At 38.4% G+C, this 13,982-nt stretch overlaps 1 protein-coding gene across 1 annotated transcript in view; it reads left to right on the top strand.

Annotated features, from left to right (window-relative positions):
- USH2A (usherin) overlaps positions 1 to 13,982 on the top strand; it is a 767,091-nt gene that overhangs the window by 539,205 nt on the left and 213,904 nt on the right. Inside the window, exons 45-46 of the mRNA XM_042976063.1 lie at positions 2,093 to 2,256; positions 13,152 to 13,361. Coding sequence (XP_042831997.1) covers positions 2,093 to 2,256; positions 13,152 to 13,361 — 374 coding nt within the window. The remainder of the gene's footprint in view (positions 1 to 2,092; positions 2,257 to 13,151; positions 13,362 to 13,982) is intronic.

Here is a 13,982-nt window from a genome sequence, read left to right as displayed (position 1 = left end):
GCAGCATAGCATCATGGCTAAAAGAGCAGGCTCTAGAATCAGACTGCTGGGCTTGAATCTGCACTGTCTCACCAGCTTGACAAATTGGGCAAGTGATTTAACTCTTTGAGCTTTATTTTCCTCATTTTCAAAATAGTTGTCATAATAGCACCTTATGCGGTAATTGTGAGGTAGTGAGTTAATGCATGTGGAAAATTCCTGAAACAAATTGACTACTAAGTAAAGGTTATTATTATCTTTCCAATTGTCTTGGTCCAGTCAACTATTTGGCACTTGCTGAAAGCATTTGCATTAGTTTCCTGGGGTAGCCAGAAACAGACTGGGTGGCATAAAACAACAGAAATTTATTCTCTCACATTTCTGGAAGCTAAGAATCTAAACTCAAGGTGTTGTCAGAGCTATGCTCCCTCCAGTCTCCGAGGAAAAATTGTTCCTCGCTTTTTCCAACTTCTGGTCGTCCCAGTTGTTCCTTTGCTTGTGACCGTATAACTTTAATTTCTGCCCCCACTTCACATGGCCTTCTTCTCTCTGTGTGTCCCCCTATGTGTCTCCTTATCAAAAATTTCCTCTGTTTTCTCTTATAAAGACATCAGTCAGTTGAATTTAGGGCTCTCCCAAATCTAGTAAGACCTCAACTTGATTACATCTGCAAAAATCCTATTTCCACCTAAGTTCAGCTCACAGGTACCAGGGGTTACGACTTAAACATATTTTGAGGGGGGACACAATTCAACACATTACAGCTTACACAGCAGAAAAAAAGGAAAGAAAAACATGAGGAGAAAGGGTAAAACAGACAAATGTAGAAATCTGATGCTAGTACTTATTTGGGGAAAACAGATAAACAGCTTCCAAGAAATCCCGAAGCCCTTTCCTGTCACTACAGCAGAGCAACACGTTCCATGTGGCTGAGGCAGAGCCCCATGTCTTTGGGCTGTGAGTGAGATGAGACAAACAGACCTCTACAAAGGTGGGAACAAAATGCTGGGAGAATCCCGACAGTTATTTTGCAGAATCCTGCAAATGGCGTCCACTCTTTGTCATGCCTGATAAGTTGTGACTCACGGAGACAAATTCCACAGGCCCCACATTGGATACAAGGCATCCTGGATGATGTGGGAAACCCAAATAAGGTGACGATGATCTGAAGCCAGCACTCGTCCTGAGTACTGGATGGCTCCGGGAATAGTTATGTGTCATGCAACACGTTTAAGCAAGTTTCCCGATCCAAGCTATTGTCCAGACGGGGTCTATAAATAACATATGACTGTGTCTAGAAATAACATCTTCCTATCTGGGCAGTTTTGAACCAAACAAAGAGAGCATGATAGTCTTCTGCCTGTAAGAACCAAAAAGGATAAAGAATTGATGGCTTTACTCAATCATTGATTTCGTATATGACTTGGGAAATATTCATCATATGACATTTCCATACCCAGTACCCACTTTGCTCCTTCTGCAAAGCAATATTCAGCTTCCACTGTACTGACTCAAGGAAATATGTTCACACGATTGCAAAATACAGCTCGCTATAGCAAAACTCTCCGCGGGAGAATGTTGTACACTTTGGTCACAGTTACGATTTAATTTAGGGGTTTATCTATCTTCCAATGAGATTATGGGGAGAAAGTATAGGTACAGGAAGAAAACGGTGATGAGGGATTCTGATATTTGAAAATGGATGAGTTTCCCCAAAAGAAGAGCATAAAACTCTCTGGATCAAATTCAGATAGAAAGCTGGCAGGTTGCCAGATTTGTAATTGCATCTTGAATTGAGCTGTAATCCTTACCACTTCTGAAAACAATAAGAATGAGAAAATGATAAGCTGCATTTGTTTTAAACAGTGGGTATTTGCTTTAGCATTCCTAATAAAATATTTTTCCTGACACTCTGGTGAAGGCTCCAGAGTTACAAAAACAGTGATATGCCTTTGTGTAGGGAGGAAAAGGAAGATAATTCTATTTTTTAGGGGAAACAGAAAATTGTGCATTTTGAAGGAAATCCTGTATTCTGTGAGGAAAAAGAAAATTATGTGTTTTGTTTGCTGTAAAAGAGAAATTTATAATGACCTTTTAAAAAACAACCTTTTAGGTTTACAACGTACGAGTATAAGGTCTTTGTACACAACAGCGTGGGTTTTACACCAAGCCAACCAGCTACCGTGACGACATTAGCTGGTCTTCCAGAGAGGGGAGCCAATCTCACTGCAAATGTTCTTAACCACACAGCCATAGACGTGACATGGGCTAAACCAAGTAAGTAAGCTTCTCATGCCTTTCTTTCCCCTTAATGTATTAGTACCAAAAATGAATTTAAAATAGACATGTTAAACACACACACACACACACACACACACACAGCAAAAAGCCGAGATTTCTGCGCTGTTCTTCAGAGTCAGACTCTCTCTCCCTGCTTCTACATCCTTCCTGGGGCTTCTCTACCTCTTCCATTCCTTTTGGTTGGAAGCGTATTTTCTGTCAGACCAGCCAGTTGTATTGAAATGGCCACATATTAATTTGATACAGTGCAATATTGTGCACTTTCCTAAAAAAAGCTCTGCCCTCCATCTTGTAACTCCTCACTTATTAGCAAGAACCACTGAGTAGCATTGCTGTAATGTGAGGGATTTTTCTGAGTGAATCATCTTCAACCCTGGTTGTAGGCACAATTCCAGCTTGGCACAGGAAAATGGAGCCTGGACATCATCAATGGACTTGCTTCCATAATGCAGGGGGTTCACCCTGGCCCCATTGAGAACATACCTTTATGGGCAGTTGAAACAGCTCACAGATGGATCTAATCTGCTCGGCCACTTTTTAGAAACCACAATAACTGAAGTTTCAGGTCTAGTTGGCCAATAGAGTAGCATTTAATAGTGAACCTGTTAATTTGTAGTGATCCGTTATCATAATCCGAAAATAACACGTGGGGTGCCTGGGTGGCTCAGTTAAGGGTTCGACTTCTGCTGGGTCATGATCTCGCAGTCCATGACTTCCAGCTTGCTTCAGATTCTGTGCCTCCCTCTCTCTGTGGCCCTCCCCCTCTCACACTCTCTCTGTCTCTCTGTCTCTCTCTTTCTCAAAAATAAATAAACATTAAAAAATATTAAAAAACAGAAAACAACCCTGTTTATCATGGAAATATGTATTGTAACCATTCTTCTAAGTATCAGTAGTACCAAATATTGAGAAATACCTGATTTAGAAATCCCCAGTTAAAATGTTTCTCTTATGAAAGAAAACTGTACCTGCCAGGGTAATCATCTACATAGAAAGATACAAGTCTACTCCTGGTTGGTGAGTAGCAACCACGTGATTTTGACTCAACTTTTGAGTTTTGTTACAGCCTAAGACATGCTTCCTGTACCACTGAGAACATCTGAGTGAATTTGCTTTCATGTTGCATCAGTTGCGAATTAAAACCAGTATTAGGCGACATTAATTGTAAATTAAAATCTGTACTGGTTGTGTTGATCTCCGTTGCCGCTAAGTAACCCTAGGGTTTTTATAAGGTTGCAGGTTTCTAATAATCAGTGTCACCTCTATTGGGATCTCTTAAACCATTTGAATGGAAGAACGGAAGTTAATTGATGCTTATGATTACCCTCTGAGACACCTCTGGGAAAAATATGAAGTTTTTATCTGGAGATGGATTGTTATGTATAATATATTTTCACTCATCTCCCTCTTCCTCTACTTTACCCACACCACCTGATTCATCTTAAGAGCCTGCTCATAAAGGTGGATGTCCTGCCCCTCATCTGACATTTGAATACTGCTGTTAAGATCCAGCTGCTGAATTTTCGCCAATATAGGTCCTTTACGTTATAATTGGAAGCCCGAAGTAAGCATGCTTATAAAAACTGACAAACCTAATGGATCTGCAGCAGCTCACTGAAGTTTCATTACCTTGGTAATCCGAACCTCTGACCTTCGGGATGTAGGTAATGCAATCTGCCGTTATTTCCATTCATACCTTAGAAATATTTCAGATAACTATTTGTGAGCACAAAGGTTAACTCTCAGAAGAGGGTCAGCTCTTCGAAAGCTTGTTGCGTTATCATTTTCTTCCTCTGTGCAACCTGCTCGCCTAAGTAAATTAACTGGTCACTCCTCGGTGATAGGGCCACCTAGTTTTTGTAATTTAAATGCAAGTTGTTTTCTTGATTCGCAGAATACATTTGGCACATTGTTTAATATGCTACAAGGCAGGAAACTATGGGTTGAAAGTCAGCTGGATAAATTTATAAATATTTACTTATTAAAAATTGTCTTTCACCAAAACATAAAATGTATTTTAAAAAACCATATTCTTTCTAGACTATCACCTCCTTATGTACACACCATTTTGGTACCTGTATATTTCTGCTAAATTTTTACTAACCACGGATGAACAGGAATGTTATTGAACACTCTAGAAGCACCCATTTTAAACTTTTGCATCTCGGGGTGCCTGGGTGTCTCAGTTGGTTAAGCGTCCAATTTCGGCTCAGGTCATGATCTCATAGTTCCTGAGTTAGAGCCCCACATCGAGCTCTGCGCTGGGCTCAGAGCCTGGAGCCTGCTTCAGATTCTGTCTCCTGTTTTCTCGCCCCCTCCCCCTCCTCTGGGAGCTCACACTCCGTCTCTGTGTCTCTCTCAAAAATAAACAAACATTGAAAACAATTTTTTAAAGTTTTGCATCGCTATGTGATATCGTGTGAGGTACACGCATCCCCACATTTCTTCAATTCAGTTTTAGGGTACATGTTGCAAACTGACAGCACATAGGCCACATTTACTCCTCCCTCCCCCCTACACTGTTTTGTCTGTAGTATTTTTAAAAAAATAACAATCAGAAGGTCTCACATAATGATGATGATTTGAGGATTGGTTTGAAAAATCAATTGATTGTGTGAAACTGTTCCTGCATTGCTGGAGGAATAATACCAATTGTCACTGACTAATGGCTTCTGCTTCAGACAGGTCACATGCTTTCTGTCTTCCTGGTCCCCATAGGGATAGGAGGTTCTTATCCCTGTTAGATATAATAAAAGAAAATATTTCAGCCTAAATGAAATACCATGAAGATAAATTATATTAGTGAAAAAAAATCATATTTTTATAAAAAGGGATACAAAAACACCTTCAGTTAAATTATACATGCCATTCTCAGAAAGGCCCTATGAGATAGAAACTGGAACTTTGTAATTCACTCAACATTATAGTTAGTAAGCAGTCTTCCCAAACCAAACTAATCAATTTTCAGCTATTTCTCATGCATTTTGCCTCAATGGTTATGAACATTTGCTGAGTGATTTATTAAGATCCTCCACACTTTGACTCTAAAATAAACAGACAAATAAGAAAATGCCCATGAGGGGATACAGTGGAAAGGCAGCACGTCTCCTGAGGTCACCTCACTAACAAGGTCACCCATGGCCAGAATAGACCAAGAAGGCACTGGAGGTAGTGAGAGAGGAAGGGACTGAAAAAGAGGAATAAAAAATCATCCAAATGCTGCTCATCTTACCATCCATCAAAAGCTCACCCAACCTTCGGGTGTTCACATCTTGTACCACATCTCCCTCCCTTTCCATCTCTCTCCTTCCTCTTTTTCACCTGCCCTCTCCTCTTTCTCCTTTTCTCTTCTACCTTTCTATGTCTTTCCTTTCCTTCCTTTTTCTTCCACAGACATTTATCTAGGACTTCTTTCTGTCCTGGGCACTGGTAGTACAGTGATGGCTGACATTACTCCTGCATTACAATATCTCAGTAAACTCTCTGGAAAATTCACAAAGTATGAAGGTGTCACCATTAAGAGAGCAAGTTTAAATCCACAAGAAAGGTATCTTCATCATCTTGATCTCTTAGTCAGAAGCCACCAAATTTTGAAGAATTTAGACTGTCCTGAATTTAGAAGAATTTCTGACTTTGTCTGAATTTATCTTGTTCGAATGGCAATACATATCAATAATTTCCAATGTCAGCCCTTTTTTTGTTGGTTTATTTATTTATTTTGAGAGAAAGAGAGAGCATGAGGAGGGGAGGGGTAGAGAGGGAGGGAGGGAATCCCAAAAGGTTCCACCCTGTCAGTGCAAAGCCCCGTGAGGGGCCCCATCTCATGAACCTTGAGATCATGACCTGAGCCTAAACCAAAGATGAATGCTTAACCGACCGGGCCACCCAGGTGCCCCTGATGTCAACTCCTTTAAAAAGCATCCACCGTTGTTGGTGCACCTTGTTCCTTACTCTTCCTCCTTCACTACAGTTATCAAAGCAAATAGGCCGTGTTTGCCTTTTCCGTGGGGTGCCCTCTTGTTCACTTGTGTGCCTGTTGTAACCTGACCTTCTTCCCTTATACTTTACTGACATGGTGCTCTTGAAGTCCTCACCTCATGATCCCATCCAAAGTTCTCTTCTCTATGCCATCCCATCGTGTTTCTCTGCCTGTCAATCCAGAGACTACACTTAACCAGCCTTGGAGTTGGTTGTGGCCATGTGCCTGTGTTTATGCCAATAAAATGTGAAAAGAAATTTGTGTGTCATTCTGTGTCATAGTCACAAAACATTGGGCAGATGCCTATCTGTTCTTTCTTCATGATTTCCCTGAACTGGAATGTAGACATGGCAATGTTCACAGTTTCAACTCAGCAGGCATGGACATAAGACATCCAAAGCCCCATAAGAGAAAGAACTTGGATAGTTGAAATGGAACACAATCTGATTCACTCACCTTGGGGCTATTATGTGAGTTATAAATTAACATCTATTTTATTTAAATCACTTTATTGGTGAGCTTCTTGGTTACCTCAGCTTTGATAACTATCTCAGTCTGTGTTTGCTCATATCAATTCACTTAAGGAGCAGAAATTATCTATCCTGTTTTCATTGCCAAATGTAAAATGATGAATAATTAACACATCTCATATACAATTTCCTTTAAATACAATTTGCTCTGGCAGGCTATTGATAGGAGCTAGGACATAATGAGAGATGAAAGTAGCTCATGAGGTTTCCAAAATGCAGTTATTTGTTTCTGATTGATGCTTCACCTAGATAGAAAGCACGAGATACCTTTTTGAGAAAAAGGAGGAACCTGGCTGGGATCACTGGCCAAGATGATCTTCCCAACTCTTTATGTGACCAGTTTTACCCTCAAGCAGAGTCCAAGTAAAGAATTTTCTCAAGAAGTAGTTTGATTAAAAAACAATTGTTTTTTTATTAAGTAAACTTTACTGCCAACATACGGCTTGAACTCACAACCCAGAGATCAAGAGTCACACGCTCTACCAACTGAGCCAGCCAGGTGCCCCACAAGAAGTAGTTTTGATAATCTCACATTTTCTAAGAAGTATTTAGTTGATGACCCAGAGCTCTGAACCATAGAACGTGGGAAATTGGACACTAATTTGAGAATCTATGAGCAAGACACTTCTATTATAATATAACCTTAATGGAATCCCACCAAATTTTTAAATTTGGACATTATCTCCCAATGCACCTGCTAATGAGAAATGTGGCTGAAGAATTCAATGATAGACAAATTTGGACACTATAGAATGGAGTGGTTTACTGCAATTGCCCTAGATCAGATCACAGACATTTTTGAAAAAGCCAGATAGTAAATACTTTAGGCTTTGCAGGCTACAGACAGCCTGTGTTGCAACTGCTCAACTTTGCCATTGTAGCGCTAAAGCAGCAATAGACAACACTTAAACAAACATGGCTGTGTGCCAGTAACAGTTTATTATGGACACTGAAATAACATTTTCATATAATTTTCACATGTCACAAAATACTATTCTTCTTTTGATTGTCCCCCCAACTGTTTAAAAATGTAAAAACCATTTTTAGTTTGCAGGTTATATATAAACAGATTTGGCCTATAGGCCAGATTTTGCCCAGAGACTATCATTGGCTGACCCTAGTTTAGATACTAAAAATCTAGAGGATAATAATTGATATTAACAATAATCTTTAAAAAGAATCCAACAGCATTAAAGAGAATAATCTAAGTGCTTTTGCAGGAGGACTTTCAACTAGCCCACCTAACAGCTGCTTTAAAATTATTTAGGAATCTACTACAAAAGAGAGGAGATTGTTGTATATTTGAGAATCTGCTACAGCTAAGACCAATTTTTTTAAGCTTATTTATTTATTTTTAGAGAGGAAGAGAGAGCATGAACAGGGGCAGAGAGAGAGAAGGAGAGAGAATCCCAGGCAGGCTCGGTGCTGTCAGCACAGAGCCCAGTGCAGGGCTCGATCTCTTGAACTGTGAGATCATGACCTGAGCCAAAACCAAGAGTCAGACACTTGATCGACTGAGCCACCCAGGTGCCCCTAAGACCACATTTCTGGCCAACCCATACAGATTGCCACCCAAAATGGCATTTAATAACAAAAATTGTGTCCAGAGGTTATGACCTTCTTCTTCAGTTCACTGAGATTGACCTGATTGATATGCTACAGTTAGAGCAACACCTTTACTCAGATAAATTTATGTGTTCTATAAAATATGCGTTGCACGAAATAGGATTAGAATATCTGAACAAATATAACCTCATGGGAAATCCTCATTTTTTCTTGTTGCTTCAAACACAAGCTGGCGTATACCTCCAAATCATGTAACTCTAACTCAGATATTCACACTTTAATTTCTAAGTCTACCTAGTTGTCACAAAATCACTTAAAATTCAAGAAGTCTCAAGTGAATCAAGTATCAAATCCTGCATCCCATAATTGCTACTGTGTTTTCTATTTTATGTAATGGGATTCACACAGAAACCAAAACCATAAATCTGAGGATTCTGAAGCTCTTCCTCATCCCTTCTAACCTCTCTGGAGCCACTTAGGGACCTTGACTCCTTCCATCTAGTAGGTCCACCATTCCATGGGCCTTCCCAAGTCCTCTAGGTGGAAAAACTAAACACAATCAGAGATGGTCAGTTTCTCCAACAGTGGCACAAACTGGTCACATGACCTCACCCAGATGCAGGGAGCCCAGAAAATATATTCTGGCTATTTGACAAGAAGACAAAAACATGGGTGTTAGTGAATGCTAAATTTTATCCCCTATAATCAGTTCTAAAGTTAAATTGCTATGTGTCCCATTAATGCTATTGATAGTTACTGCTATCTTTCTCTATTTTTCCATGATGTTCTATTTTATGTATGATACAGGATTCAGTGTACTGTTACTTTCCTTGCCCTTCTCACTTTCCATTTTTAATGTCTGATTTGTAAATTATTATATAATTATTTTTTCATAATTATTTTCTCTAAATAGTTTCAATTTTCTTTATAAATTCCAAATTTTCTCAATCTTGAATTCGGGATTTTTAATTACCTTTTTGTCTTCTGGATAATATTGTTGGGGAAATTTTATCATTAACGGTAAATAAATTCATTATCCTTAGTTTTTTGGTTTTTTTTTTTTGTTTTTTTTTTTTTTTTGCCCTACATAAGGAAGTCTCTCTGTTGTATTTGCACATAATGACTTGGATGTGTATGAAATTCTTGGATCAAAATATTTTTCCTCAAAACTTGATGAAATTGCTATACTGTCTTCATTTGATGTTCCAGATGAGAAGCTAAACTTCATCTGATTTTTTCTCCTTTGTAGATGATCTTTTATTTTATTTTATTTATTTTAAACTTTATTTATTTACTTGAGAGAGAGAGGAGAGAGAGCACAAGCCAGGAAGGGGCAGAGAGGGAAGGAGAGAGAGAATCCTAAGCAGGATCCACAGGGTCAGTGCAGAACCCAACACGGGGCTTGATCTCACGACCTGTGGGATCATGAACTGAGCTGCAATCAACAGTCAGATGCTGAACTGACTGAGCCACCCATGCCCCCCTGTAGATAATCTCTCAATTTTTAGTTTACCTTTGAAATGTTATAGTGTTCCATTAAATGTCTGTGTTTGGATATATTTCCATTATTTTGATCAAAACTGCATTAATCTATTCAATTTATGGACATAAGCCTTTTTGGGGGGTATGGTTTCATGAGGTAGTTTATGTCCATGATTATTTATTCCATGTATTTTTCAAGTTGATTAGGTATTTTTGTTCTCTGCCCTCAATATCTGTAATTCTGACTTTCACTGATTTCTTCTCAGTTGTTTTCCTCTTTATTCTTTCCAACTGTGCATTTTTAACTCCTCTCTTTTCTACTTGCCATGCAGATTCAGCCATTGCTTTTTATGTTTCCTCGCTTTCTTATTTAAGCAAGATGACTTAACATCTCTGTCTTCATGTCTGGCTTTTCATGATTACGTACACGTTCCCTAGAGGCTTCTTTTTCAGAAAGGCATCTCCCTTTTGTTATTTTTAAGAACCCAAAGCAAATGTTTTGTAAAACTTTCATTCTCAGAGAAGTAATACACACACAAATCTGCTTTTGAAAGTTCTAGACAATGTTTTCCTATCTTATACCATGAAGAAGCCTTGTAACTTAATATTTTTCTTTTAAAAAAGGGAACTGTATTCAGGCTTAGCTTTTACCAATACACAAGGAGGGTGAGATTTACTTGGCTCCTCATTCCAGCTATTTCTGTTCTAATAGCATTCCTCTCTCAGAGGTAGACTCAAGGTCAGCAGCCTTTAATTTTGTGCTGGACTATTGAACTGAGGATGTATCTTCTATTTCCTAGACAGTCCAGTGACTTGGGAAGAACCCACTGAAGTTTAAAAACACGTTTGAACAATGAAAACACATACTCTTATGTGTGTACGCCTGCAAGAACTTCTCATCAGATGACTAGGATATGAAAATATAATATGTTCCTATAATTTTTCTGTGTTTTGGACTCTGTACTCTACTGTCTAAATGAATGAGGAAAAAGAAATGTTGAAGTAGATGTTGGTGAGAGGCAAGACAGTGCAGAAATCTGGCGCTTTTTGCCCAGAGATGCTGCCTGTTTCAGGTTATAGAGGTCTCTATATCATGGAGTAAGACATAACCAATGGAACTGAATCACCATCTTTTTCTATAGTTGGGGGGACAATAGATTTTTTTCTATTTCAGATGGGTTGACATATGGTACATGGGTAAGAATGGGCATTTAATAGAATTTTATCCACATATTAACATACGATCTTTGCTCATCTTGAACTTTCAGTGCTAGTTGCAATATTTTTGATGTATATACATAGGTACATTGATTGGAACTTGATGGAAAAGACATCAGGCGCATTTAATAAACCAGGTAATACCCATTTATATTTGCAAGTTTGAAAGCACTGCATTAAATTGTATCTTTAGGGCTTGGATTTCTAACCAGAGTCCTCATTTAACAAACTAAAATTTTACAACATGTACATCAAATCCAGTGAATTTTCCATTATATCTCAACTGCTATAAATCAATGAGTAATGCAACTGTAAGCCAGTAGAAAATAATTAAAAATGAAAGAAGGAACTTTTGCACTCATAGCGCCAATGGCTTTGCTATACTTGACTAATATCATCTGGGAAAATATTGATGGTTATGAATAACCAGTTCCTGCCAATACATAATAATGACCTCATTATTGAAGGTGCTTACATTTTGTGACATCAGAAAAAAAACAAATCTTATCCTCAGAGTTTTCCAGATTCATTGCTAAAGATCTCTTACTATAAACTCTTTCACATATGCTAACATACCAAACCTTTTCAACTATTGCTTGAGCTAAAATCAAAGCAGTAATGTGCTCAGCATTGTCTTTATGCAAAACCCTCAAGATCTTAATGAAAAGCGGTCCTTAAAAGAAAGCCATATGTTCTCTAAAGCCGTCTTGTGCTACATGGCCATGTATTATGATCTCGTATCAGAGACACTGTACTTAAATAACCATAAAGAGTAATGCCACATTTTCCTTTCAGTCCTTAGACTAGTGCTACTGAACTGTTTTGACACATACTTTTACATACAATTTCAGGCTCGTAAACCAACATTCTACCTCCAATTCTAACATGAACCAAGATAATAGTTTCTGCATAAGGTCTTTGAAAATAATACTGATGTAAGGAGAGCAGTATACTATACTATTTCCTAAAAAATAATACTAATATAAGTAGAACATTGTACTACTTATACTATTTCCGACCTAAGAAAATATGGCTTTTTTAATGTTTATTTATTTCTTTTGAGAGAGAGAGAGAGAGAGAGAGAGAGTGAGTGGGGGAGGGACAGGTAGAGAGGGAAAGAAAGAATTTCAAGCAGGCTTTGTCAGCACAGAGCCCAACCTGGAGCTCGATCCAATGAACTGCAAGATCATGACCTGACCCAAAATCAAGAGTTGCATGCTCAACCAACTGAGCCACCCAGGTACCCCCAAAATATGGCTGTTTTATGTCTTCTTTTGAAAGCATCATTGTAAAAAGGTAATGAGAAACAGAGCTTAGGCCAAAGAAGTTGAAATCGGGTGAAAGAGGAAAAAGAAAACAGTAGCCTGGTTTTTGAAAGGATGACGGTTGAGGAATTGATGAGTTATATTTGTCAGACAGTAAGTGATTGATTTTGGCATCTTTTCAGCATTTGTCTACATCATAGAAACACAATGAAGTAGGAGAAAAGAATGAGAACCTTGATAAAATTCAAATATCATCCTGGGATCCTACTGAGCAAATCCTTAAGGAGAGCGTGCTGTATCACTCTGCTACATCAAGAGTGTATATAATAGGATATCAGTCCAATGTTCTTTTAGGTATCATTTAGCAGATTTTGTTAGCAACTTTTAAAAATGCCTCAAGTTCTAGGATATGTGTGACGATATGCCTTTAATTGTATTAGCATAGACTTCTCTCAAGGATGATATTACTTAGAAACAGAAGTTGTTCCATGTATTGAATATTTTATTTTACTCTTAGTTTCCTTTTGTAAGTGTTACATTGCAGTTTTGAAAAATTAGTTGAATAACTGTAAGTAACATAATTAAAATATTTAAAGGAAATTTAAAATTTTATTTTCCTATAAGGATAAGTATCTATGCAATTAATTACGGGATGAGGGGGAAAAAATTAACTTCGTTAAAAAAAAACCAGCACCACCAAAAAGAAGTTTCCATGAGCTTTCCATTGTCCCCTTCTAGAAATAGCTAAAGATAAAATTTATTTTCTATCTTTTCCCCTGAGAACCTTTCAGATCAGCCACATTTACAGTATCCTGCATTTATTGTCAACAGCTTTTCAAGACCTACAAGGTGATGTTGAATATTATACACTTTTTTGGAGTTCTGCTACCTCAAATGAATCTCTAAAAATCCTCCCAGATGTAAACTCTCATGTCATCGGCCACTTAAATCCAAACACAGAGTATCGGATTTTTATCTCTGTCTTCAATGGAGTCCACAGCATCAGTGGTGATGTATTGTGTGCAACCACTTTCGATGGGGGTGAGTCCAGACTTCAAGGGACCCTTGGCTTCGGAGATGCAAATGAAATTGATTGATTCTTGCTGAGGTTGAGATCAGTCATCCCTCCATTATAAAATTTCCGGTGTTGGAGGGAAGGGGGTTGGGGCTAAAACGCTTAAGTGCTTGCTGTCGTCAAGTGGCAGATCAATACGTGGTCCCTTAGAGACAGTAGCACAAGGCTCTAATAATGGGATATTAGCCCAGTTTGTTCCTGTTCTTTTCAGTGTATGCTTAGTTTGGAGCTGAGTTCACATCAATAAATGGTGACATTTAGAAACATTTTGTTCTAAAGATTTGCTCTTAGAAGCAGTATGCTTTTCAAAACGACAGCCAAACACAGTGAGGGCTCTCCCTGAGTCACCAGAAATGGTAGGTGGAGGTTCAGCCACTGAGAAAAATTGCCTCTGACTCATTTCTAAGCCAGTTAGCAAGGGGGAGGAAGCAAGGGAAGCAACTTGTGAATCTGAAATGTGTTTGGAATGGTCTTTCTAATCTTTTTGGCTTTATAAAGTCTCGTTATAAACATTATAATATCATTACCTCCCAAGCAAGTGTTCCAGGTCATTAGCAGAGCACTTTAAGTGTGGAACCCATTTCCCT

The sequence above is a fragment of the Panthera tigris genome, chromosome F3 (assembly GCF_018350195.1).
Source record: "Panthera tigris isolate Pti1 chromosome F3, P.tigris_Pti1_mat1.1, whole genome shotgun sequence".
Taxonomy (NCBI): domain Eukaryota; kingdom Metazoa; phylum Chordata; class Mammalia; order Carnivora; family Felidae; genus Panthera; species Panthera tigris.
The sequence above is the reverse complement of the archived record's forward strand: the minus strand, read 5'-3'. Positions and strand labels throughout refer to the sequence as shown.